Genomic DNA, 27,950 nt, shown 5'->3' with positions numbered 1-27,950 from the left:
GCCGGCACCGAGACGTGCGTGTGTCCGGGAGAACTCCTGTCACGGGAGGCTTCATTGGTATTATATTTAGACTGGAACTGAGCACACGCTGTGGGTGAGCCTGCAAAGGCCGACCTGGGATTGCCTTTAGAAAGATTTCACCCCCCCCTTCGTCCTCGCCCTGTATTTATAACTCTCTGCCAATCCACGTCCTTACGGCAGGTGCCCACACCCTTTTCTCCTCAGTTCCGCGGAGTTATGTGTTGGTAAGTGCAGCCACGGAGAAGATGTAGTACGATGTGTAGGGTGCGCTTTTTTTAAAAAAAAAATATATATTTTTTTAATATAACGGGTGTAGCGGCTAGAGCAGGCGCCCCATAAGCCGCACGGCTGGGCTGGATGAGAGCCCAGGCTTCTCAAGCAGGCGTGGAACTACGGTCCACTACCGTGTCGGAGGAGAAATGCAATGGACGTGCAGCCTCCCAGCCCCTGACAGACCCCGCGCCGCGCAGCCCTGCGGGGGGCTCAGAGCACCGTCCCCGCCCCCTGCGCTACCCGTCCCGCTGGCAGCGGGGAGGAGACCCTGAGCGGAGGAACCCCGTCAGACGCGGGCCGCTTGCGGCTGCACATCTGGATCTAGAGCCGGGCTTTACGTTCGGCTGTTCCGGGGGTACGGCTGTTGGGGACCCCGACCCCGGCCGCAGCGGTCCCCGTTCGGCCGTGAGAGGCTGTGGGGCGCAGGATGGGGTTGTTTGCCAGCTCCCTTCGATAGCTCAGCTGGTAGAGCGGAGGACTGTAGAGGCGCGGCCCGCGGGAATCCTTAGGTCGCTGGTTCGATTCCGGCTCGAAGGAGCAGCGTACTTTTGCGGGGCAGCCGTTTTTTTTACCAGGCAGGAGCCCCCGCACCGTTGCCGCGGACTGCGCGCGGGGGTTCGTGCCCGGGGCGTTACGGGGCGGAGAATCCGTTCCCTCCTCACCTACTCCCGCCCTCCCCTCACCGCCGGTAGAACTCGCTCCCCCGTCATGCCTCGCCCCGCCCCACCCGCGGCTGGCGCGCGGCCCCGCCCCTGCCCGGGTCGCGTGCGGCGGCGGCGGCCAATGGGGCGTCAGTCCGCCTGCGCAGATTCAAACGGTGGCTCTGGAAGGAGGCTGGGCGCGAGATTCGGCGGTACCGACCGAGCCCGCCGCGAGCGCGCCGGTGGCAGCGGCAGCGGCAGCGCAGCCCAGCCCAGGCGGCGGGGGGCTCGGCCGGCGGCGAGGGGCGAAGGGGCCGGGCGGGGCGGGGCAGGGCAGGGCAGCAGCCTGCGGCGGGAAGGCGCCGCTGGAACCCCCTGGCAGCTCTGACAGGAGGAGGGAGGCACAGCCGGGCGAGAAAAGGGGCCGCTGCGCGCTCCGTCCTTGCGGGCAGGGGCCAGGCCGAGCCATGCCTGACGCGCCGGGTGCCGGGCTGGGCCGGGGTTGAGAGCGGCCCCCGGGGTGCCGTGGATCCCGCGAAGCTCCGCGGGGAGAAGAGTTCCGTCGAAGGAGCCGTGCCTTGCCACAAGCCCTCTTGAGCCGCCAGTGCCCCTCTCCGCCCCCCTCCCGCCCTGCTACACCGCTCGGCTGTGAGAGAAGGAGCCCGTTCGGGGGCGCAGGCCCCGCTGCCGCGGCGGCCCCCCCTATGGTGCGCCCCGAGGATGGCGAAGAGACCGCGCAGGTGAGTGTGGCTCCGGGCCCGGCCCGGTGATCCCTGCCACTCCCCCTCTTCTTCCCCCCACGGCCTCCCGTGCAGCCGCTGCCTTCCACGCCGCCGCCCCGCGACCAGGTACCCACACCCCACAGCCCCCCCCCCGCCGCCCCGGGATCCCTGCCAGGTGCCGCCGCCCCGCCCCTGCCGCCCCTCACCCCCACGCCGGGTTCTGCTGCCGCTGCTCTCGGCGCCCTGCCAGCACCCCGGCCTCGGGTGTCACTGTCCGCCTCCCTCCCCCCGCTCTCTGGTTCCTCCCTCCCCCGGCACCCGCACAGGTACCTGTCTTCCCTCTGCCTTACCGGCATCAGCTCTCGGGTACAAGTCTCCCCTCTTCGCTTAGCGGCTGCTCTCACTTACGTGCTTTCGATCAGGTCATCTTTGTTGTAGCTTACCTGGGAAACTCCTTAGCTTTGCTTTCCTGTGGTCGCTGAGCCTGTCAGTGGCGACTACGTTGTCTCTGGAATAGCTTTGCCTCCAGTTTACTTTCGTTCTGCTGAATACGTTTTGCTTTTCTCCTCTCGAGGGGCTTTGGCACAGCCTTAGTGTAAGATCTGGGGCTATTCAGTTAAGGTTAATGTTCAGGCCTGCTGATAATTATAATGTTTTAAGTTCCACTTCCTCTGATTTGGCATATTCTTTGAGGATGTCTTGATCTAGCCTGAAATATTACAGAGAGAAAATGTTTTCCTCAAGAGCTTCTGCAGCAGCCCCAGATGGTTTTGATGCATCCTTTGTTTTATTGATATGAAATGGGTGTGTCTTTGCTTTGTATTCAGAAGGTGGGTCTTGGGGAACTGTTTTATTGCTATAACTGTTCTTGTCCTAAATAGAAATAACAGTTCCTGAAAACTGATAAAGAAATGTAAAAGAAGAACTAGGACTGAGAAAAGAAGGAATATGTGAATACTAGTGTGTGAGTTACCTGTGGCATATGGGTTCTAACCCTGACGACATACTTCCCATGGAATCAGGAGTGGTTTCAAAGTTACAGATACTAAAACTGCTTCTGTGTTTTCTCCTGACATGAAAAGACTATTTTTTCTGCAAAACTGCAACTAAACTGAGAAAACAATGCTTTGGGTTTCTAGTTGTGTGAGGATCAAAGATTCATTAAGGGGCTTTGCTTGCAGAGGCTAACTGCTGGAGATGTCTATGCTTAGCTATCTGCAAGAATAAGCTTGGAGAGAGACTGTTTTTTGTTAGACCTAATCTGCATTTTGTAATTTAAGGGACTTTCATCTTGTCTGTATGGCAGACAATAGTTTCATCTTTGGAAGGTTTTAGCTTGTATTATCTCTTGTGGCTATGGAGTGCTTTGATGTTGTAATTGAAAATACAACTGGTTGTGGAGAGCAGAGGAACGTTTGGTTAGAGATCAGTAGCCCTAGAGGAATACTGTGTCAGTGTGATGATATCACCAAAATGAAATCCTAGTAGTTAGGAGTTTATGTTAAGGTGATTTTGGTATTATTAATCTAGATGTGGAGTAAGGAGAAGTATAGCAAATGTTTAGCTTAATTAAATTTAATTTCATTAACTGCTTTTATATTTTGCATTTGAAAGCCTAATTACTTTCCTTTAATGGTTCTCAACTCAGAATTGCAAAGGCTTACTTTTGATGTCTGTATTCCACTTTTGTGCAGTATTTTCGCACGGTTTCCTAACTGCAGAAGGCCTGTCAAATGAAATATATCAACATAGTGTTTTGAAAATATTTTCTTTCAAATCAGAATTCTAAGTTAGTAGTTCCAACCGTTGGTGTATATTTGCTTCATAATTTACCGGTGTACTACTCTAAACCAGACCAAAGACTAAATGGTTATTCATGTGGAATAAAGGTGCAGGAATAAAGGTTAGTGCACTCAGCTGGCCCTCGGGCCTGTGAAACACATGGAGGTGGCTGCAGGTCATGCTGGTTTGGCTGTGGGATATGAATGCCTCTGGAGAAATCCAGGTGCAGTGCTGATATCCATCACTGCTGGCAGGGACTCCACGTTGTCTAATACGGGTGCTCTTGTCAGTGTCCCTGCTGTGTAAGTGGAGCACTTCCACTTTTTAAAAATCCCCACAAATTTTCATGTATCTGAAGACTCTGTTATTGAACTGGTTTGCTGTGCAGTGGATGAGATCATCATGTTGACAAAGAGCTTAACCACAATGCCAAATTTGAGTTGTAACTAAACTGTAAGTAAAGCAAACTGTATGTAAAAAAAGTAAGTAAACTAAAATGTATGTCTTACTTGGTATGAAATAGGATTATAATACCAAGATATGCTCCTTGTAATATAAAGGTGGACTCCTGAAGTTCGTCAAGAACCTGTAGTTAAGAGACACAAAAAGGAAGGTAGGAGGGTGAGGAGAAAACTCTTAGCTACCTGTGAGTTTAAATCCTATTTTCTTAAGTCCTAAGCCACTTAATACAAAACTCCTACAATCATTGTGTTCACAGATTATTTTTTTGTACCTACTGTGAAGAACTTCCTGTTGACCTTTCAACAAACTTAATACTTTGTGTTTCACTGGCTCTGCAGAGTTTTACTATGTTTACGCGTTACTATTTCAACTGCATCATGAAGCTAAGTAGGGCAAGTCCCGATGTGGTGTAGTTTGGAGAAGTAGTGGTAAACACACTGGGTTTGCAAGAGCTAGGTCCATGCTATCCTGTAGTAATTAAAGCTTTCAAGTAAGTACTGCTCTTCTTGAATGGCCTGAGCTAATGAGGATATACTCACTTCATGGGAAATAACAAATACACGTAAATGGCTGATAGGCATGCTATAGGTGTGAATTGCATGTTCTAGAAAACAATATGGAGATTGATCATCTAAATTGGTTCTTGGGACACCAGCACAAATTAATTCCATTGCCAGGAAAGGCTTTTTTTTACTTTTTGTTGAAATGTTTGAAATTAAAACGAAAAACTGAAATTAAAATGGAGAAAAAGGTTGCAAGGTTGAAACTGCAATGTGTTGTTGCAATATGAAACTGCTTTTAATTAAAGCTATGTCTTTGGATGGGAGTCCCTTCTTTGTGTGTTTGCTGTAACTAATGCAGAGGAGCTGCTCATCTTGTTGTTAGGCCTACGTTTCCACATGTGTTTAAATTTATGCTAGCATGAGTCACTGACATGTAAATTTAAGTGGTATTTCCATGACACGTTTCTCTGCCTCTTACTCGCAAGGCTTTGTTTATCAAGGCTGTACAGAGTGCGTTTCTCCAGTAGATGGGGTGTGATCTACATGGAGTCGCAGAAGTTACCTGGCTTCCTGCCTTTCTGACTCTGAACTTGGAGGGTCAGCACTGGTACGGTCGTTTCTGACCGGAATGTTTCTGACTTCACAGATTTGTATAGAATTCCTGTAACATTGAGGCAACACATTTATCGAGGCGGGAGCCCACTTAAAATCGCAAGTTGCCACCAAATTATTTGGTACCCTTGTGTTTGTTGTTTGAGCTGTGGAGGTAGAACATGAATATGTTTTTCAGACTAGTAAACCACTATTTAAACTCATTTGTGTAAAATACAGAGTCATAAATGCATTACAAAAAGATCTTAAACAATAACTTCTGCCTAAAATTTAAGTCTTGACGTGGAATGAATTATCTGTCCATATCCCAATACGTGGCCTTGAAATTAATTTTAATTTTGTTCCTTTGATGTGGTGAATATAGGCCATTGTTGGAGGCACATCTTAGCTTCATACAAATTCCATGTGTCATTTTAGAACAATATGTACAGACTGGAAAAAAGCTACAAGTAGTTAGAAAAAGTTAAAAAAGTATTCAGGGTTATTTTTAATTTTTTCTATTTTCTTCACACTTATGTTGTACTCTGCAGTGAGGAAGATGATGACCTACAGTATGTGGATCATGACTATGAAGTACCACAGCAAAAAGGATTGAAGAAGATATGTAACAGGGCAAAATGGACACGTGATGAGGTAGTACTTTTTTTTTTTTTTGCTTTAGTTTCATTCCTATATGGTATTGTTAGCACATGAAATATGTTATTATTTAGTATCATATTGGGATAGCATGTAACATTGATTGGCTGAGGTTATGTCTTAACAGGATGAGAGGCTAAAGAAGCTGGTGGAACAAAATGGTACAGATGATTGGGCTTTCATTGCTAGTCATCTACAAGTAAGTTGAATAGCTGTTTCAGTTTGTTACTTATTTACTCTGGTCATGTATCTAATTTGGAAATGTGGTGAAATAAAAATTAGCTAGGAAAGCCAAGTGTATCTTGTACTGTAAAGGCACTCAAGCTGCCATGTTTTCAGAGCTCAGTTTCACTATTACTCTGTGCACACAGGTGAATACGGCTTAAAGGTGATCCTCAAGAGAGGAAACACAGCTTGTATTCTCTTTCAATTTATGATGGCTAAGGCAGACCTGAAATGATTTCATTCTTTCATCCCATCATTTTTTTTGCTCTTCTTTCCCAAATATGTCATGATTTTAGAAAGGTCTGGAAGGTAAAAATGCTAAAGGACCACAATTACAAAATGTTTCTTTCATCAAAAGTAGGAACAGCTCTCCCAGCACTTTAGTGTGCCTTTAGTCATACAGTATCTTCTAGTGATTAATTTGAAGCCACTGTGATCAATGTAATTTTAAATGTAGCAGAGTTTTGGATGTTTTGTGTGGTCTTCCAGCTTGCTTCTTGTTTAACTTCATCTTAACATGATAATGCCTTTGCATGGTAACAAACCCAGCAGACCCCTTGAAATCAGAACTTGCTGTCCTTGGCCTGCACTGAAGAGCATAAATCATCGTGTCCCAGTGTTGTAAAGGGCATGCTAGTGTGCTGTCCTGTTATCTTATCTGCAGGCTCTTATCTGCATATTTCTAAGGATTGGATCTACTACCCTGAGAGTCCCAAACTTCACTACAGACAGTTTTTAGGAGGTTAAGTGGAAGCTTACTTCTCTTTCATAACTGGGAACAATATTTCAAAAGATCCTTAGTGAAGCTACAGAAAAGCACCATCTGTCCTGAGCAGAAAAAGCAGTGTTGTTTAATTAGTATGTGCCAGCTTAACGTGATATAAATCTGTTTTTCTTAACACTCCAGTAAAGAGCTGAGAATATATTCATTTGAGACTTAGGAAAGAGTTTATTATTTTATTTGAAAGCAAAAGTATTTCCTTTAAAAATTTCTGACCTGATACTGGTTGTAGCTAATGTCAAAAGCATGTCAATCACATAAAATTGAGAGGTAGTGTAAAGAGAACAAAATTAATCCTAAATTTTTATTTAAGGAAAAATAAGTTCTAAATTTGATCATTAAGAACACTTGAAGTAATAATTTAGAGCTTCTTGCAAGGCTGCTTTTCTGGAGAAGAGTTTTTATTAGCAAATGGAAGAAGAAATAATAAGTGAAAATTTAACTATCATACTTAAATCAGGTCTGAATAAGTCTTTTAATTTGAAATATGCTAATAATTACAGTTATTGCCTACCTAATATTTATGGGTTTATGAATTCAAGAGTTTAACAGGTACACTCATCTTCTAAAACTATTTCAGAATCGTTCAGATTTTCAGTGCCAACATCGATGGCAGAAGGTACTGAATCCAGAATTGATTAAAGGTCCCTGGACTAAAGAAGAAGATCAGAGGGTAATAAAACTTAGTGATGCTGTACTCTTTTGCTGTAATAAAGTTGGCATATGTCTGGTAAGAATGTGCAGTTTTTCTTAGGTTTCATCGCCACAAAGATGATATCTGATGAATTTTGTGACATAAATAATTGCATTACATTGCTCTGTGTGAGAATCAAAAAAAAAATGCAGCTGCTCCTAAGTAGATGGAATGACTGTTCTGCTCAGACCTTTCACTTCACTTTGCTCAGGTTGCTAGCTGAATTACTCCAGTTTACCAAGTAGAGGGGATGTCTTTGCAGCACTTAAGATCAAAATTTTTTAAATTTACATTCTTTGTTAATCAAATCAACCAGATTTAAGTGAGCCGGGAATAAGGGAAATTATTTCATATGCATATGCTAAAGCATTAGCAATAGTGTTTTGGACTCCTTTTCCCAATCTCTGTTAATCCATGCTGTAGCTTTTTGTTTGCAACACCTGGACTGCCCTGTAGGTAGTTGCACATGTAGCTTTCACATATGATATTTTAAATCATCTGCTTGTTCCACAGTTGAAAACTATTAAAAAATGTTTTTAAGCTAGTATTTGTCAATGTGTGACTATAATCTTCCTAATCTATTTTTTTGCCATTCTCATCAGCCTTTTAAGTAAAAGCTTCTGCTGTGTAAAAACAAGTTGAAATGGGTTGAAGATGGGGGCTAGAAATGTGGGTTTTCACATTTGGTGAAAAAAGTCAAACCAAGCATTTTTACCTGCTTCTTTTTTTTTGGTTTTGCCTAATGTCACCTTATGCAATGAGCAACTGAAATGAAACTTCCAGTTGAATGGTTTCATCAGTATATGCTTATATTCTAAACACAATCAATTTGGAGTTAATAAGCAATGTTTTGATTTCTTGAAAAAAATTTTAAAACCTCAAGTCACTCTTTTCCTCCTTAGGCCTAATATCTCAGCAAGTTGACTATTATAATCCTCTACTAAAATGTGAATTTATCAGTGTTCTCAGTCTTCAATTAGGAAAAATAGATTTTTGGAATTATAACATGCTTTTGTCTCTGTTCCAGGTTATTGAATTAGTTCAGAAGTATGGTCCAAAGCGCTGGTCCTTAATTGCAAAACATCTGAAAGGAAGAATAGGCAAACAATGCAGAGAGAGGTGGCACAACCACCTCAATCCAGAGGTCAAAAAGTCTTCATGGACAGAAGAGGAGGACAGAATAATCTATGAAGCTCACAAGCGTTTGGGAAACCGATGGGCTGAAATAGCAAAACTTCTTCCTGGAAGGTGCTTTTAAACTCTATCTGTGTTAAAAATTGGAATATGGAAAGCAGGCATCTCGCTACTCTTTCCAGTGTCATTTGCTTGTCAGAGAGCATCTGTTGAAACTCACATTACAATATACTTACCTTAGTAGATGTTGAATTTTTTTAATCATTTGAATCTGATTATGTATTCTTGAAAAGCCCTAAAACCAATAAAAACACCTCTACACTTTGCAGGTTCCTTCAAAAAGCTTCCTGTTCACTTAGAAAAAACTGTAGTAGGGCTGAAGAGAATAACCTCAAGTAACAGTGGAAGACTTCCTGAACATCTTATGACTTGTATCAAAGTGTCTTCATTAATATGTATTCAGGGATTATGTTCTTTTTGGTTTAGGACCAAAAATTCTTTTATTTATTTTTTGTGGAGCACTTCTTGTTAAACAGGACACTTGAAAAAAGAAAATCTTAGCCTTCATAAGGCTAGTTTTAGGAATTGTGCATTGCAAAGCTAGTTGGTTACTATGTAATGTTATATTCTTTTAAGGATGCATTGTTCTCCTTTGTTTCAAGCGTGATTGCTAATTTACATACTTTTGGTTGACAAAATTTTGGTGTATAGAGAGTTTAATGAAATAATTTTTTTACCTTGTATTCTTAATTGAAATTCAATGTTAAGCTATCCTCTGAATTTAATCTGTTCAGGAGGAGACTGTCTAGCTGCGTCAGCACTTGTTGAGAGAATGAGTCCTGAGAGATGAGAGAAAAATGTGGCATTTTGTTTAAGTATGCAGTCCATGAATCAAAAGAAATCCTTTGAAGGAATAGGAAGGGGGTGGCTTGCAGCTCCAAAGAATTTCAGAATTTCAGGGAGTTTATATGGACAGAGGCAATCTTAATTCACTAACTTACTGAAAAGAAATCCAAGAGACTCTTAGCTAAAGATTTAATCCTAGACCTAGATATATTTGTGGAGAGTAACAGTACTGGGATGAAAAAGGGGAATACTTCTCGAGTTGAGCTTAAATGAAAATTGGGGCTTAAAACAATTCTTATTTCTGTGTACTTCTCTTGAAGACTAGTAGTAATATTACTAGTATTTTAGCCTGCAATAAATTCATACTCTACTCTCACCTTAATTGTTGTCTAATGTTAAAAGTTATTTCAGCCTGCTTGTCAAATCACAGGCATTGCTTTCCAAGTACAGTGACAATGGGTACTGGTCTTCTGCCAGGCCTGCTTTTTCCTGTACAAGATCAAGGGCACCAGGAAGTAGTTGGATGTTCTTCCACAAAGCTGCACATCAAAACTCAGAGTTGGGATTGCAGACTGTTGTTTTTTAGAAGAGAGGCATTTCAGTGGCACACGTTAGCCATGATGCCCTTATTATGCTGTGGGTGTGACCCTTCACATTCTGCAATATTGCAGCAGATGGTAAAGACTGGAGTGACATTGGACACAAGGTTATTCCAAGTGTCTAAGAAAAAAGGTTCTCACCCTTGATAACAGCCAGAACCAAGTCTTCATATTTTGCTACTTTTAAATTCCTGTACACTTGGAAATTTAGTAGAAGGAAGTTTTGAAAACAATAGCTTTCTAGAAATTATGGTCAAACTCATTATCAGTGGATAATAGAACTTTCATTCCAGCTCATGCTGGAGCTTTCTGGAGTTCTAGTTTTGGATTAACCTACTGTAGAAACCCTGTAAATTATTCTATATATTAAACTTTTGAGATATGGAAACCAGTTATTGTACACTTTTGTTTTAGGACTGATAATTCGATTAAAAATCACTGGAATTCAACAATGAGAAGAAAGGTGGAACAGGAAGGATATTTACAAGATGGTGTAAAGTCTGAAAGAGCTAGTTCATCTGAACTTCAGTCCCAACCTTCTCTGACTGTGGAACACTTGCACTCTCAGAATCAATTTTACATACCTGTTCAGACACATGTAAGTTTGAAATCCAGAATAATTAGTATTTCCCAGTTTCCAATATTAGTTGGTTTAGAATGAGAAACAAATCTGAAAGAATGAAGATCCGATGAGTAATTTTGTGATATGGTAACTTTGGATTTGTAAGGCATAATGCATAGTTTATGTACAATAAACTGGATATAATTTTATAACCTTTATTTCTTTTGGATTTGTAAAATGATTTGTGTCTTTTTAGATTCCAGCATACCAGTATGCCTCACCAGAAGGCAGCTGTCTGGAGCATGTTTCAGCTTCTTCTAACTTAGTTCAGGTAAATTGTTAATGGGCACTGTAAGTGGAAGAGAAGCATTTTATGCTGTAAAATGCAGTTTAAAAACTTGTAACTTCAAAATGTCTTTAAGTCTTTATCATTCACCTAAGTTTATGTAAGTGCTCCTCTGTAAGCAGCCTTGTTAGCTTAACTGGTAGTTCTAGGTAGGAAAAAAGGAACTGTTTTTATACATCCTGGAGTCACAATGATTGTACTTATTTCTAACAGAAGTATGTCTTAGAACAGTCTACTAGTTAAATCTGTTTCATGTTGCATGTTCTTCCGTGATCTCAGTAAAAGAATACAAATCATAACAGTCTTATGTTGCTTTAGAAACTCTAGATTGCCATATACAGAAAAGTATAGGATATTTTCTACTTCCTGAAGTCCTCTCTAAGCTGGAGAGTATAACTAGTTTTGAAACTTATGGCATATATCTGCACTTACCTGTATTTATAGCAATAATAGAAAATTTTAAGGAGCTGGAAAAAACAACCAAACAAAACAATTTAGTTGTCTGATGGTAATGGTAGGATTGCTTGTTTAGACTCTTGATTTGAAACGTTTTAATGCATGCTTAGTGAGGATATATAACTCAAATTTCTGGAAAGCACATGAAAACACAAGCACATCTACTAAGGTGTCAACATTGTTGCTTCTCTTAAAGAGTGACTCTTTTGTTGAAAAGCCCTATAGCGCACTGAATAGTTACATGCCATATTAGAAACTTGTTAAAATATTAGCTTGTATACCACTTTAACATTGGATCCCTTTCCTGGTAATTGCTGGAGTTGTTTTGCTTGCAAGTGACTACTGTACTACAAAATATGAAACAGCTGGAACAGCTCTGTTCCTGCTGTGTGTGGATTTCTGTTAAAAATGTTGCTGTATTGTAACGCAGAATCTTTACTGGGCAGGGGTGGCAGAGGTAGAAGGTAGTAATGGCTTCTTTCTTAAATTTTTCAGCAGTCATTTATTGATGATGATCCTGATAAAGAGAAGAAAATAAAGGAACTTGAATTGCTACTTATGTCAGCAGAGAATGAAATCAGAAGAACACGAGTGCCTTGTGTAAGGACTGTAAATAACTTGAGTATGCTTTACTGGGATTAATCCTCATCAATTTAATAATGGATATTTGGTTTTGTGTATAGTGTTTTTTCACATGACTTTTTAAAGTCAAACCTGTGGCTGTTGGGTTGTAAAACAAAGTCTGTATGTTAGAACTGAGGCAAATTATTTTACTGCAGTTTTCTAAACTGTGAAAATGGCAGAAGCATGACCTGCAATTTGGCAGTTCCTACAACACCAGATTTTAATCCTCTTCAAGAAGCAGCATGTTTTGTTGATTTCACTTACATTCAGTTTTACAGGTCAGCAGTGTTGATCATCTGTTAAACAGAGAAAGGTGAAAAATACATAGATTTTGTCACATTTGATTTCAAATTATTTTGCAGCTTTTATTTTTATCAGACTTCTGTGTGATTGCTTGCAGTGCTTAATACCCCTATTTGAACAGGGCAAACAGTATATAAATTTGCACTACACAAAATTCATATCTACTTCAGTAGAACTAATACTTGAGGGGAATGAGGGAAGCTTGCAGGTGACAGTCACTAATTTTCTCAGGAACAGAGAGCTATGAACAGCATCAGACACCTGACCAACCTAAGCATGTTAATTGCTAATTTAGATTACAGGGGAATTTGTGTGTTTATGTGGTGGAGCTGTTTTTGGTATTCTGTTGAAACAGTGCAGTGTTCTGTTTATTTACTGGAATCTCTGCTTTGCTTCAAGATTTCTAGTGAAAATTAAAATCTGTTTTTTGTATGCTAAGCAGTGTACTGAAAGGAGATACCCATTTAGAAGTAAACTGTCAAAGGAAAATCTGAATTAAAAAAAATGTTTATGTTCTATAAGTATTTTATGTTCTAGAAACAGTTTCTGATCTTGAAATGTAGCTGTGTTCTGCAGTGAAGATGACTTCATAATATACTCATGTTCAGGAACATCAGACATGACTTGCAGTGCAACCCATGACTAAGTTAAAATCATGTGTAAGATATGAATCAGAGGCAAGATAAAAATCTTACACAAAATGAGAGTGCTGAGTATGTTATTGTAAGGAGAAGACTACAAACACATAATTAGTGTTTGAGGAAACAAAATTAAGTTAAGCTTAGTATTTCCACATATGACTGTTTTTCATCCCTCTTCATGATCTCATATTTGACATTTTCAGCCTCTGAGTTGTAGAAGATTAATATGTTTCTTCATACTTTTTAGCAACCTGAAAATTTACCTTGTTGGTCTGGAAATTATGTCACAGAAGACTGTGTGTCTAATACACTAAACAGCCTTGAGGAGCAAACAAGTGAGTTCTACAGCATGGATGAGACCCACTGCACATCTGTTCAGCCCAGTTCACCACCAAAGTATTTGGCTGTGGAAGCAAATACAATGTTAACATCTCTACAGACAATTCCAGAATTTGCAGAGACACTGGAGCTTATCGAATCTGTAAGTTTGTATTTATTTCAATTTATGCAATAGGTGTAAAATACTCTTAAAATTACCTTATTCTGTAACTGTCTGTAGTTTCACCCATGCTAAGTGATTTGTTTTATTGCCTGTTTTAAGACAGTTGTGTTAAAATATTTGGTGTTTCAAGCTTATGTGAAAGATGCAGAGAGAATAATTCAGTATCTGGCTTCTGGAGTTAGAGGGCTGTTAAATTGGTTTGGACGTTGTGAAATAATCTTAGATAAGCCTTCTAGTGTTTGAATGTTTTGCATCTTGCCACTTAGGATCCTGTAGCATGGAGTGATGTCACCAGTTTTGAGCTTTCAGAGGCTGTTACCTCTCCTGTCAAGCCAGCTCCAGTAAAACTAATGCGGATCCAACACAACGAAGGGGCTGCTGAGTGCCAGTATAACGTCAGTGTTGTGCTTGATGGCAAAAAACACAGTAGCATCAACGGTGAGGAAGAAGCAGTCTTTCCAACAACTCCAAACTTGACTAAGTTCAGTACTCCACCTGCTATCCTAAGGAAGAAAAAGAGATTGCGTGTTGGGCAATCACCAGTTAATGAACTGAATGATGGCTTGTGTAATGATGCCATCAATGTTGCACTAAAGCATACACCAGTGAAAACACTACCATTTTCTCCATCACAGGTGAGTTTATTTTAAAATATGGCTAAACTATGAGGACTGCAGAGTGTGGATTGTAAATTACAAATGCTTTCTTCCCTAGACATATGTTGTAGCACAAACAAATAATTCAAAAACTTCTTAAAGCATCTGCTTAATGTTAAATTAAAAAGAAATTGTTAAATAACCTATTTTTGCGGTTCTGAAGACTAAGTTGGGGGGGAGGGGGTTGGGGGCAACATGTCCTAGCTCACGCTTTCTCATGCAAATTATTGTTGATAAAGACCTCTTGTTTCTGTGACCTAATTAAGCAGTAAGGATTTTAAGGAGAAAATCAAGGTTTAAGCAACAAATATTACAAATGTCTTGGAATACATGTCAAGAATAGTTTATTGGGTTTTGTCAGTTGAAGCTCTTCAGATATATGCATATTTTATTTTTATTCTTTTTACTCAGTACAATGGTGAAGTTCTGTCCTTTAAGGCTGCTTAGGCTTTTTTCTCTCTTGTGCTTAGTTTTTCAACACTTGCTCTGGAAATGAACAATTTAACCTTGAAAATCCTGCTTTTACATCAACTCCAATCTGTGGGCAGAAGGTTCTTCTTACGACTCCTCTACACAAAGAAATTACACCAAAGGATCAAAAGGAAAATGTGGGGTAGGATTCTGACATTAAAAATCTGATGGTGTTGCTCAAATAAAAAGTTTTTTTAAGCATTAAGAAATTAGTCTACTTGCATGCATACTGTGAATGAATTTTAAAACCTCTAACACTTAAATACTTACATACAAACAAAATGTTTTTAACTTAAAAGAAAGTGTTAAGTTAAACACATTTTATACTTTATACTCTGTTATCATTTACCCTTTTTAAAAATTACAAAATACAGAGTTTAAAGATTAATATACCTGGGGTAGTGCTATGGTGATCTTAATACCTTCAGGTGATACTTGTTGGGTAAATGAAGTTATTTCAAAATGTTTCTTAGATTAATTTTATTACATTATTGTTGATAAAGTAAAATATTAAAATGCATGTATGAAGACTTTTCTATGCTTTAATAGTTTCAGAACTCCCACGATTAGAAGATCTCTCTTGGGTTCAACACCAAGGACACCAACTCCTTTTAAAAATGCTTTGGCTGCTCAGGAAAAAAAGTATGGTCCCCTCAAACTTACGGTACGTGATGACATTGTTTATTTGCTTCCTTGTTAAAACCTAAATGCCCTTTTGTTTCTGAGATATTGTAAACCTCAGCATGATCTTAGGAAGCAGTTGGTTCAGTGACATTCTGTATTATCCTAGAGAACAGCTAGAATGTGAATCAAAATTGTCAGGTTTTGTATCTTAGACCAGTATTCTTCAGCATATTATGGAGGTGTTGTCTTTTTGGGTGATATTTAGTACATGGATTAATTTGATACATAGTAATCTGAAAAGCATTGGTTCTCCAGTTTGTGAGTTGTGTTAAATTTGTATTGTAAATAAGATTTTAATTTTAATACTTTAGTATTTTCTTTTTCTAAAGAAAAAGTTGCAAGTAAATGTAAGTGAATGGGTGTAGGTCCCCAACTGGATAATCTAGTTGTAGCAAGCTGGTGCAGATAAATGTGACTGACTATTTTAAACAACTTTCACATTTGACTTAAAAAACTGTGTTATCTTTGAATGCTCTGAACTATTTAAGAGCTGATTTTTTTTTTTTTTTTTGTGTGTGTCTGGTTTTGGTTCTTCTACAGTGCTAGGACTGGAACTAGATGTTTACCACAGCATGCTAATATTCTGAGAAATTTTTTGATGGGGAGGTATTTGGAAGTATTTATCCTTCCTAGGGGAATACTGGAGTGACATCTACAGTTTTCTTGGTCCTTAAAACCAAAATCTTAATGTAGCACTTTATGATTCCTCTGATTCTTCTGCCTGTCACAGAATTTTTTTTTATGACTATGGATAATGTTACTTTTTTCTTTGTTTATTCCAAACGAATTAATTCTTTGCACTGTTCTTGGCCTAGCTAAGGTATGTTAATGCATAATAACTTTTGGAATTCAGTAGACATATGTTTTTCAAGTTCTGAAAAAATTCTGGCCAATATATATTGACTACTTCTTTTTTGCAAACACAGAAGGTAGCTCAGACTTTGCCACAGGGCTTGGCACCATCTGTGTTACCCTATAGATTCAGTCTCTCACTATGCAAATGGAGTGGTTTGGCATTCCTGTTTCTGTCCACTATTAACCTCCTGTTCAAAATCAAATTTTGAGGGCTTAAGGGAATTCTTCTCCTGTTGATACACAAAGGAGCCATCTGTATGGCTTCTGTGAAATTCTGTGCTGTACTTAGGACTATCAATGTCTTATTCAAAGATTTGTGTTCAAATTGGTAGAAATTCTTTTCCCAACAACAGTCATACTTCTATAGTACAGTTTTTTAGTATGTTTGCATATATGTGTTTATGTATGTGATTAATATGTATAAAGTATTTTCATACCTTCTGTCAGTGGATAACCATTGCTAATAAATTCAAACAAATGATTTGCATGTCTTCCTCAATGCTACCTTGCATTTTTGAGGTACTGTGTGCATGTGTGTGTTTTATCTGTCTAGAAATAATATGGAGTAAAATTAATTTAACAGTCTGCATAGCACTGAAATGTTGATCTGTAATTGTTAACTGCAGTATCTTAAATCTTTTTATATGTTGCTGTATTTTGCAAGATTTATCTTCTGGACTATGTTAGCTGAAAGTAGAATATGGTAAAAACTAGCAACTAATGGACTTGCTTTATTTTCTCCTCCAATTTCAACTAACTTAGTCACAACCACTTGCCTTCTTGGAGGAAGACATTAGGGAAGTTTTGAAAGAGGAAACTGGAACAGATATATTTCTCAAGGAGGAAGATGACACTGTGTATAAAAGCTGCAAGCAGGAGGTAACGTTATAATAATTTCAAATAGGAAATAACTACTTTTAAATAATATTTTACAGTTTTTATTTACAAAATGTTTATTGCAGCACAACTCTTCTAAAAAAGTCAGAAAATCACTGGTCCTAGATCCATGGGATAAAGAAGATGTTGGTGCCCAGCTCTTCACAGAAGAAAATAGTTTAGATGTACAGGTAAGTCCTAAATTACTGAAGAGCATCACTGACAGCAGTACAAATATAGAACTCAGTATCTTTCTTTCTGTCAGCTAAAAGTGTTTGGATTGAGGCTAGATTAATGATCCTGAAAGTGAAAATCACCTTTAGTTTGAAATACTACTTTAAGTACTTAAGCAATATTTGAATACTGGTCATGAATTCCTACATGAATTCTTCCTTTCAGGCCTTCAGAGCTGGGAGTGGTGAAGCAATGTGGATGCTTTGCAGATTTGCTGTTACAGCAGGGCTGCTTCCATGCTGGTTACCTATAAACTTTAGCATGTATGGCAATGCTGAAGCCCTCTGTAATACAGTGGAAAGATGGCATTTGCCCCTCTGTTTTGCATGCTCAGTTGTCTGTCAGCCATGTTCTGCAGATACCTAATTGCATATTAGGCAGCATGTTTATACCAAGCATGTAGAAGATGAGGTCTGTGGGCTTTCTCTGCCTCACCAACTAAGACATCAAGAGTTCAGATACAGGACTGCTTCGGTCCCTCATTTCATTAAAAAGCGGCCCAATATTTTTCCATTTGAGTAGTAGGATAAATTAATCTTTGGTCTTGTGGTTTGTATGAAAACTTTATTTTCAGCTAGTTCTTAAATTAATGTATGTAGGTGTTTAATCCTGAAAATGTAAATATCTGTGACTCTTGATCAGGTATAAACCTATATTCAAGACCTAGAAGCTGAAATCCCTAAGAAGAAGTGCTTAAGTCATACCCATTTCTGATTACTGTAGCAAGTTTTCTAAATTCCCTTCTTAAGTGTCCCCTGGACTCTGTGTGCCCAGCCTGGGTGTTAAGTGCCTAGTAGGAATTCCCTGCTTCCCCAAGAACATCCTTACCTGTGAGGAGCAGCAGAAAGGGCATGCTCAGTGTTTTCTTGGTAATGTCTGGTTATGGCACGGTGTGTAACCAAGAAACACTATGGTGTTGTGGTGTATTAAAGGCAATGGTCTGGGAAAATAATTGGGTTTTCTCCATTTTAATGAGGGATGCTAGTGCAATAGGAACATTCTCTCTTACTAAGAGAGAATTAAAAAACTAAAAATGTACCAAACCTTAAGAAGAAATTGTGTGTCCATAAGTAAGGAGTAAGTTCCAAGATAGAATAATTATATAAAAGTAGATTAGCACAGTTCAATGGGGTAATTTTTTTGAGCAAATGGGTAGATATGCCACTGTTATTCTCATCTAATTTTGCTCTCTAAAATTGCCATATACTTTTCATCTGCTTTGCTATTATGAAGCCAGAGTACTTGATTTCCATAAGCATTATCAGCATATAAAACTCTTCTGAAATTATCAATCCGATGCTTATTTCAGCTCTTAAAGCAGTTCCTCCCCCTAATATGGATGTGGTCTTAATTTTTTTTTTTACTTCTGTCTCCTTGTGTTTACTTTAACAAGGGTTGTACTAGAAGTGAATGACAAAGTCTTCTTTAAAGCTGTTCTGTAGTTGACACTTGATTGTCTTGTTCTTAAGAAAATATAATCAGCTGTAGTGTGGCTTAGTATGAAAGAAACTGTCTTCTCAGTAATGTTTAAATCATCCCAGCAGCTACTCATTTACTGTGCTCAATAATGACTGTGAATCCCAGTATGGAACAGGATAGTTCTTCACATGCTGCTCATTACTTGTTGCAGATTCCTTCCTAGGGTCTTTCTGGTAGTATTTACTCTTTGTTTACATTTTGGTTTATCTGATCATAGCAGCTGAAGACTTCTTTTTTTTTTTTTTTTTTTTTTTTTTTTAATTTATCATTAAATACTAATTATGATTCCTGTTCCCTACCCTCTCTTTTATCAATAGTCAGAAAATGCATATACCACGTCTTTATTAATGATACCCTTGTTGGAAATACATGACAACAGATGTAACCTGACAGCAGAAAACCAGGATACAAATCCAGCAAACAAAGCTAATGCAGTAATTAAGAAGAAACCGAATGCATGTGCTTCAAAAAATGTCAAAATGGAGAAAGCTCTTCAGGTCTGGATGCAAAGAATTCTATTAGTTTTGTTAGCAGGCTAACAAATGATTTGGTTTTGGTCTCTGTCTTGTACTAATGTCTAGAATCGTTCAATTCAGTGATGTAGATTTGGTCAGTGTTTCCCTGATCCTTGTTTCTTATAAGTTGGTCGTTTGTCCATAGTGTTTATTCATAGCTAACTTCTTTAAATGCACCTGTGAGTGAAATTAAAAAAAAAAAAAAAAAAAGCCTGATCTTCCATGTCCTGCTTAATTGCTTTAACAATAGTGTGCTTTTAAATAGAGACAACAGTCTTACTTTCTAATCCTTTTTAATGAGAAGACAGGACAAATCTCTTAGTTGTGATATTAAAAAAAAAAGAATGAACTGCTTTGAATTGTAGCAAAGGTGAATGCATCTATTTGGCCCAGAACTATGTTCTGAGGAATACTTAAAAGGGGAGCTCAGGTCGTGCTATACTCACAAATACTCTTGTTGAACCATCTTTCTCTTTTTGCTCTTTTCTCTGAGAAAGGAGCCTCTCTAACTGCAGTTCCCTGCCATGAATCAAGTCCTGCTAAACCGACAGAGACACTCAAATGACTAATTTTCCTCTGAATCTATATGTGGAACTGATCCTTTGGATCAGTGTCTAGCTCCATGTGGGAGGGAGAGAATCTTGCATTCTTCATTATGGTACAATCTGCTAGTGTCAGGTCCAATTTAGAGCTGCTACAAATCAGCTCGGGATTCAGTAGGTCATGTAAATGTGCAGGGTTTGCTTCATGGAAGGAGCAGCACTAGTGGCTCAATTATTTTTCCATTCATTATTTCAATTCCTAATTCTTTTGCCATTTCTAATATATTCCCCAAACATCTAACCGTTCTTCCACAGCTGTCACTTTGGTTCAGTGCAGTTCTTCACAGTGTTCTTTTTCAGCTGCCAAACCATTTTGCCTTCCTTGGTGTCTCCAGACATCTGTCAATAATGTATTTTTCTGCCCATTGAATTTAGCACATTTAAAGGGGAAGATATCCAAAGAGAAGATGACTTAATTAACTTCCCTTTTATGTATCAATTGTTGAACTAGTGTCTTTTAAGACTGTTTCTGATTTTTTTGTGTTGGAACTTACAGGCCTAACATAGATGCACTGCTGGGGGGCTGGATTATGGGGTGGGGAGGGAGTTTTTGTCACAGGTTTTAGGTATTGTATTGCAGAACTGATCTGTCAATAAAGCACAGGTATTGCTAGACTTTTATTATTACTCTGAAAGGTTATACAAGGAACTGCTCGAGTATTTTAGTTGATTAAAAGAATCTTTTTAACTGAATTTTATTTTGTGCAGTCAAACTGTGAATGGGAAGCAGTTGTTTATGGAAAAACAGAGGACCAGCTCATCATGACTGAACAAGCAAGAAGATATCTGAGCACATACACAGCTCCCAGCAGCACTTCAAGGGCTCTGATCCTGTGATGGTCACTGCAGCTGACAACCATCTCTTTCCATTGAAACTGACACAATGTTGAAGGCGATTCCAGCACAATACTTGGGAATTAAGTCTTTACTCTGAGACAGTCTGGCAAGGAAAAACTTAAAGCTACCTTAAAGCTTCCTTTCTTCTTTTGACTGACAAAAACCAGACATAAAGCTCCTGTATTCTCTACGAAGGGATAGTACAAACCGTTCTGCAATGAATTTCTTTAATATTAAAGAAGCAACACCCTAAAATATTATAGAGAATGGCAAAATACATTGCAGTACCACCAACATACAGTTTTTAGGTCCATTTTTCATATTTATTCTTTTGACTTGCATTGCTTTTTTCTGTTAGTGCATTTTCAACGTAGAGTAGGTTTATAGGTTGTTACTGGTTTCCACATGAGAAACATACATGACTGAATGGGCTTTTGCTTATGTAGCATTTTTCTAGTATGTCAAGAAACACAATGGAAAGGAGTATAAAGGAAGGATAGAAAGTTGCACTACTAATTTTTTTTGGTATGCTGCAAAACGATGAAATTAACTACAGTGTTAAATATATTTATTTGCAAATGGTACTAGAAGTAGGCAGAGGGGGGTGAATTAGGTCTTAGTGTAAAGCATCAGTATTTTCTTCATAAATCTCAAAATGAGATGATTGTTGAATGTATTGTACAGTATGTAGGAACAGGGAAAATTTTGTAAATTGGAAAGGAGTCTGTTTTTATAATTTATTTTCATTTTAAAGCTTAAATGTAGATATTTATATGTATGCAGGTTGTCTATAAGCCAATGTTGTTTCCTGTTTAAACAGCTAAACTGAAAAAAGGACAAGTTTAAGGTATGGAATAGCAGAAGAATTAGAGTGGTGAAGTGTACAAGTCTATACTGTATGTTACATCTACTTAAAGATTGCACTATAACCCTTAAATCATGTTGGACTACAAAGAAATTACAAGGTATATCTTTATTATACAGCAACTGCTCCTGTACCTTGTTTAAATAGATTTAGAAAGGAATGGTGGGGTCCTATATGTGACCCAGGAGTACTTCATCCTGCATAGGAACTAAAAACTAATGCATTTTAAATATATATATACTTTAAAAAAAAAAAAAAAAAGAAAAAAAAGAAAAAAAAAAAAGAAAAGAAGAAACTTGGCACCTTGGATCTCAAAAAATTTGTATCTGCACTTAGGTTTGACCATTATATACTCAATATTTGAAGAGCAAAGAGAGCATTCTTTTATTTATGAAAAATCTTTGTCCTTATTTAAAGGTATACAGGTCACAACAGTTGCTTTAGTTGCCTATTTTAGGTATTTGCACTTATTTTATGTCTTTTTTTTGGTTTTGAAGGAATGTTTTGGTTTGCTTTTGTTGTAGAGTTTTTTTTATGTAGTTGATTTTGAGCAAATTATAATGGTGTGCTATCAACAAATACTGACAGGTAAATAGAATTGTACACTGTAGTTTTAGTTATTTATAATTCAGACACTCTTCCTCTCCACTCCCGGGTGTGCTGCTACAGAAAGTGGCAGAATGGGCTTTGCTGCTATGAGAGATGGAAAGAGCGAGCATCATATGCACTGTATGTAAAATTACAAAAATGTCAGGTTCTCTAGTTAACTTTATGAGATCAACCAGTACTATGCAGGGTGTGGAAAGTATTCCTATCACTTTAATATCAAAAATGGTAGAGAATAATTTATTAATGGAGAATTTTAACAGGTGGTGAGTGGCACAAGGAAGGTAATGGGTTATTAAACTTTTTTAAACTTCTCAAAGCATATACAATCCTTGTTTTTAGAAGCTTTTTGATATTAAATATTTGCCTGGCTATGATAGTAGTAGGCATAAACATTTTTAGCAGTTTTTAATTCACATAAAATTTTTTAAGGGAGGGGGAAATCTTCTATAAGCCAGGGAATCAGAAAACACCCATCATACCAGGATTACTCCTCGCTTGTGAATACTGAGAGGGGACCATTGGAGTTCCTGGCAAGATTAAATTTATGTGTGCATTACCAGACTGGATTTAACAGCAATGTTTAATGCTGGAGACAGCATTTATTTCACAAAAAAAGAAATAACACATTGAGAGAGAATGAATATCTAGAATCTGGATGATACATTTCAGTAGAAGCAGGATCACCAAAACTGCCTATACCAAGTTTAAGCATAGATTTATGGTAAGTAGTAATAATTTGTGTTGGTATTGGTTGGATCGTTTAGTTAACTCTTACTTTGTTGCTTTAGCAGGAAGGATTTAATCTTTCATATGTCAGGCATCTTTTATTACTTTTTGAATGTTGTGTGCATTTGCATTTCTTTCAGTTTGTAAGTAGATTGTACATGCAGCAGCCACACTTGCATGAATCCTAAATACATATTACTCCATATTCTTAAGGTTTGACATAATGTGCAACAAATGCCTTGTTTATCTTAGTTTTTGTTGTACTACAAACTTTTCTTTTATGTAAGAGAATCTCACATACAATACAGGCCATATTAGTGTCAGAAATAAAGCATCTATGTACCAGGTTACTGTAAGTGTGTAAGTGCCTTTTTTTTTAAACTTAAAAACTCTGTGCTTGTTAAAGCAATATGTGTGTATGTGAAGCTGCAAAAAACCTGCTTTTTATTGACTGGGCAGACACCCCAGCTGCACGAATCAGGAGGTTACACAGCAGGATGGAGTCCTTTGACTGTTTGTAAGCCTATTTGTATTTGGTTAACAGTTTGTCTCTCAAAGCTTTTAACATTTTATTTCATAGAGAATCATAGAATCATAGAATTGGCTGGGTTGGAAGGGACCTCAGAGATCATCAAGTCCAACCCTTGATCCACTACTGCTGCAGTTACCAGACCATGGCACTGAGTGCCACATCCAGTCTCTTTTTAAATATCTTCAGGGACGGAGAATCCACCACTTCCCTGGGCAGCCCATTCCAATGTCTGATCACCCTCTCAGTAAAGAAATTCTTTCTAATGTCCAACCTAAACTTCCCCTGGCACAACTTAAGACCCTGCCCTCTTATCTTGCTGAGAGTTGCCTGGGAAAAGAGACCAACCCCCCCCAGCTACCCCCTCCTTTCAGGGAGTTGTAGAGAGCAATGAGGTCTCCCCTGAGCCTCCTCTTCTCCAGGCTGAACAGCCCCAGCTCCCTCAGCCTCTCCTCATAGGATCTGTGCTCGAGTCCCTTCACCAGCCTGGTTGCCCTCCTTTGGACCTGCTCCAGGACCTCGATATCCTTCCTGAACTGAGGGGCCCAGAACTGGACACAGTACTTGAGGTGTAGGAGACAACTCGAGGGATGAAAAATGTGGGTAGTGTAAAACTCTTTTACATCCCTTTAATTTGTATGGTATTTTAGCGTGTGGGCTCTTGGAAGATAAATGAAAGTGTAAGATGTGCTGCGTGATTTTATTTATTATTGTCATTTATTATTATCCTAACTGGTACTCACTAATATGTGAGTACCTCTGCTCTGGTAAGACCTCACCTGGATATTTCATCCAGCTCTGGAGCCCTTAATCCAGGAAGGACATGGATCTGATGGAGCGGGTCCAGAGGAGGGCTACAAAAATGATCAGGGGGCTGGAACACCTCTCCTAAGCAGGCAGGATGAGGGAGCTGGGGTTGTTCAGCCTGAAGAAAAGAAGGATTTGGGGAGACCTAATTGTAGAACCTGAAGGGGACTGTTTGCAAGGGCATCGGATGTAGTGATAGGATGAGGCGTAATGGTTTTAAATTAGAGAAAAGTAGATTTAGATTGGATGTTAGGAAAAAATAATGTACCATGCAGGTAGTGAAAAAATGGAACAGGCTGCTCAGTGAGGTGGTTGAGGCCTCATCCCTGCAGATATTGAAGGTGAGGCTTGACAAGGCTCTGAGCAGCCTTGATCTATTTGAGGGTGTCCCTGCTTACTGCAAGGAGCTTGGACTACATGACCTTTAGAGGTGCTTTCCAACCCAAATTATTTCATGGATCTATGTATAAACCTGAATTAAACTTTGACTCTTATTTTGCTAGAAACACAGGTATTCATTAGATACCTTACTGCCTTTCCCAGTTTTGTGACCAAATATAAATGGCAAACAATTAAAATCAGATAATCTGGTGAAGGGAAAAGACAGAAGGGGCTAACACAAGCCCGTTCTTCAAAAATGTGTGTTGGTGGTTTATATCACCTCTCTTTAAGCTGTACAGGCAAACTGTGACTGGGGCTTTTCTGGAGTTCTGGCTGTTGCAGCCAAGCCAATGTATGAATGTCCTGCAGAGCTGCTCATGCTTGCACGTATGAAGGTTCCCATTGCCTGGGACAAGTGTGGTGGGCTGGCTGTAGAGCAGCTGTGGCTGGCTGGTGACGTCTAAAATGGGGGTGAAGTGGAGGTAGATGAGAGTGAAGTCTCTAATGATGTATCTAGTCCATTTTTCTTTGTCAACTTTGCTGAGCCAAAGAAAGTAGAGAAGATAGATGGACAGACAGTAAGCCAAACCTGGTAGGAGCTGCAGCCCCAAGTTTGTTTATATGAAGGCTCTGGCAGCTTTGCTCATGGGCCTGGCTTTTACTCAAAAAAATGATCTTTGAGGACATAATTGGTGGGAGTAAGTACAGTTCCTGTTATTCTGGTTTTACATGAGAATAACTTTACTACACTTGCACCAAACTAGAACTGATGCAATGCTGTGAGTAAATCAAGCTTCATGAAATATCCAGTACTAAATGGCTGCATCATACCTGTGACCAAGGTCCAACAATGCAAGCAACAAAGCTACTGAAACTGATTCTTGCATTTGGTTTTGTGACAAGCATTCAGATAAAGGCTCAGTCCCTAGGCAAAAATTACACTGATTCTTCTAAATGCTAGACCTCATTTTTTTTCATAAGTTTCCTTGATATTGGATTAGCTGAAGCTTTGCAGGCTTAAATGCTTACTTTCATGAAGAAGTTGTGGATTACTGTTTCTGTGCCAGCTCAGCCAAAAGATTGGTCCTTCTTGAAGCTGCAGCAGACTGGTCTGTGTGGCTTCCCCTGTAGACAGCCAGTTTACCCCTTGAGTGGGTTGGATTCTTGCCCTGCAGCTCAAGTGAACAATGGGATCCCTGTAGTTCTGCTAGCATGTGCTGGGAGAACAGGTAAGCTTTGGAGATTTATACATAATCTTACTTTCCTTGTATAAAGGAAAAATCCAAGTGCTCAAACCCACTGTATTCCACTTTAATGATTATGAAGAAACCTCAACAGTGCAGCTTCTGTTTGCATCTGGAGCAGGAGGGGTGCAATATGGCATTCTTCAGTATCAACTTGCACTGGTGGTTTGGTTTCTCTTAATTTTCCCTTCTGGTTCACTGCTGTGTGTGGTTTTTTTGTGAGGTGCAGAACTGAAAGGAGTCCTCTGATGCTGCCTGCAGTTGGGCTGCATCATCCCAGTGATGCTGCTGCAACGGGAGTTCTGTCGACCTGCTACTACTTTTTACTGATATTTGAGTATCATCTTTGAGTTTATTTTTGGAGAACACCCTGGATTACCTGACTTCTGATTTCCTGTGTCTTCACACCCTCTGACTACAGAGAAGATGAGTGTTAATGGCCTTAAAACATACAAGATAGGAATGGGCTGTGTATTGGCTGGCAGTGATGTACATCTGCAACTGCCCCGTGTCTGAGGGGAAAGGGTGCTTTTGTCTTTTGGGTAAAGAGAATTCTGCTTACTCAGCATTTACTTCCCCACTTACTGTTGGCCAGTTGTCTGGTTTTAGTTACTCCTTGTAAAAGCGATGTTTGGTGGTTGCACAATCAACAGAGCTCTAGAGTCTAGGGCATGCTATGGTGTGTTGTGTGCTCTGCTTTAAAACGGCCTAAGAGATTAAGAAATAGTTGCTCAGTTTCCTGAGGGTATCAAGTTCTTACACCAGTAGGCATTAGATAAAAAACCTGTTTTGTTTTTTTTAAGAAAATAGCATAAATAGAATGAACCTATAAAATAGACAAAGAAAACCCAGAGAAAACTGCTAATAGAGAGACTGTGCTCATAAACAGTGATAGAAAGTGCCTCAGAACTCTTCGTGGGAGCTATATGGACAAGAATGAGCTATGCATGTACATTAGATGGAAAGACAGACTTTGGAACAGCAATCAGCTTTGTAAATCAGAGCAGCTGAGGATGTGTTTGCAGGTACACGTAGGGATGAGTTGGCCCGACGGACTCATCTTACAGCTGCATGGTGTACGGGAGGGCAGAGTTTGCCTACTCCTCACGTGTCTGTGGCCAGGAGGTGCCAGAGGGGACATGCCACAGCAGTGGGGCTGGGGCTGTGTCCCACAGCAAAGGGGAAGCTCGTTTAGCTGCCCTGAGTGGGGAGCTGAGTCCCAGTAGCGGATAAATCGGTGCCGGTGATTTACAACTGAATGAACGCCGCGCTCCCCTCAGCGCCCGGCGGTGTCACCAGAAGTAGGCCACGTCCTGGGCTGGCAAACGGCCAGGCTTTGTGTGCTCCAGACAACAGATGGGAAGCAATTATGAGTGTGACAAGCAGGTCATCTGGCAGACACTCTGTGGACCTGCTGCCGCATAATTTTTGGCGGGAAGAGGAGAGTTTTTTATTTTCTCTCCCCTCTCCCCCCCCCCTCCTCCTTTCTTTTTTTTTTGTTAATACAACCTCTCCTTTAGCAAACCTGCAGTGAGTGGGTATGCTGCATCCTGTGTTTACTGAGTTTATGCTCCTTTTGTGCCCTTGCTGGTGCTTACTAGAGTGCAAGTATTTGTGGTTGGCCAGCAGTAAGGAATGGTTACACTTGCATTTGTACATCATGTGGTTTGCAAATACTGCCCTTCAGTGCTGGCACGGATGTTTACACGACTTGGCAAACCAAGAGATTGCCATCCCAAGACAGGAGAATGAGAGAGCCTGGAAAATTCTCCAGCACAGGGCTGGTCATCCTAACAGGGAGCCCAGGGGAGAAAGAAATCCAGCTCACTTCAGGGCTTCCCCTCTCCCTGTAGGGCCAGGTGGAGGGGGTGGACCTTTTGGCAGCTGGGGTCGATACAAGACCTTGTCAGTTTGTCCTTTGACCAGAGTCACTGGCCTGTGAAAAGGGAGTTTTGCAAGTCTGGACAAATCAGCTTAGCTGTCTCCAGCTGAGTATAACAATACATTCCCTTGACTGAGAGCCTGTTGCTAATTGCGTTGGGCAAATGTGTAAAATGTATTACATCTTCCATTGCTTTTGTCCAGCTGGCTGCGGAAAAATGGCAAATGTGGCCTGGGTCACCTGAGGTCAATGCTTCTGAGGCACAGCTGGAGATGGCAAAGGTCTGAACAGGCTCAGGGGCTCCACTGGGATCCTGAAGAAGAGAGGTGGGCC

General features: G+C 39.8%; 1 protein-coding gene and 1 non-coding gene across 4 annotated transcripts; both read left to right on the top strand.

The window, feature by feature from the left end:
* The first annotated feature begins 85 nt into the window (after window positions 1-85).
* MYBL1 (MYB proto-oncogene like 1) lies at window positions 86-23,124 on the top strand. 3 transcript variants are annotated; one of them, XM_071737668.1, is made up of 16 exons: window positions 86-245; window positions 5,547-5,649; window positions 5,780-5,851; window positions 7,239-7,331; window positions 8,380-8,600; window positions 10,346-10,529; window positions 10,750-10,824; window positions 11,791-11,895; window positions 13,111-13,344; window positions 13,632-14,000; window positions 14,492-14,634; window positions 15,042-15,156; window positions 16,794-16,910; window positions 16,994-17,098; window positions 18,938-19,117; window positions 20,446-23,124. In XM_071737668.1, exons 1-16 carry the CDS (start codon window positions 238-240, stop codon window positions 20,572-20,574), a joined length of 2,253 nt encoding a protein of 750 aa, XP_071593769.1. In that variant the 5' UTR covers window positions 86-237; the 3' UTR covers window positions 20,575-23,124. The 3 variants fall into 3 exon arrangements, with proteins under 3 accessions (XP_071593769.1, XP_071593768.1, XP_071593767.1); XM_071737667.1 differs by lacking the exon at window positions 86-245 and adding an exon at window positions 1,222-1,675 and having other exon boundaries at window positions 11,794-11,895; XM_071737666.1 differs by lacking the exon at window positions 86-245 and adding an exon at window positions 1,223-1,675.
* TRNAY-GUA (transfer RNA tyrosine (anticodon GUA)) lies at window positions 742-831 on the top strand. Its single transcript is given in 2 exon segments — window positions 742-778; window positions 796-831. It is a non-coding gene; the product is annotated as a tRNA-Tyr (tRNA).
* Window positions 23,125-27,950: the final 4,826 nt, after the last annotated feature.

The sequence above is a fragment of the Heliangelus exortis genome, chromosome 2 (assembly GCF_036169615.1).
Source record: "Heliangelus exortis chromosome 2, bHelExo1.hap1, whole genome shotgun sequence".
Taxonomy (NCBI): domain Eukaryota; kingdom Metazoa; phylum Chordata; class Aves; order Apodiformes; family Trochilidae; genus Heliangelus; species Heliangelus exortis.
The sequence above is the reverse complement of the archived record's forward strand: the minus strand, read 5'-3'. Positions and strand labels throughout refer to the sequence as shown.

What these genes read in the sequence shown, in the direction of transcription:
- MYBL1 (XM_071737666.1), top strand. Translation starts at nt 1,656, where the DNA reads ATGGCGAAGAGACCGCGCAG. An exon ending in CAAAATGGACACGTGATGAG is followed by an intron (nt 5,650 to 5,779) that starts GTAGTACTTTTT and finishes ATGTCTTAACAG; the next exon opens with GATGAGAGGCTAAAGAAGCT. An exon ending in AAATGGAGAAAGCTCTTCAG is followed by an intron (nt 19,118 to 20,445) that starts GTCTGGATGCAA and finishes TATTTTGTGCAG; the next exon opens with TCAAACTGTGAATGGGAAGC.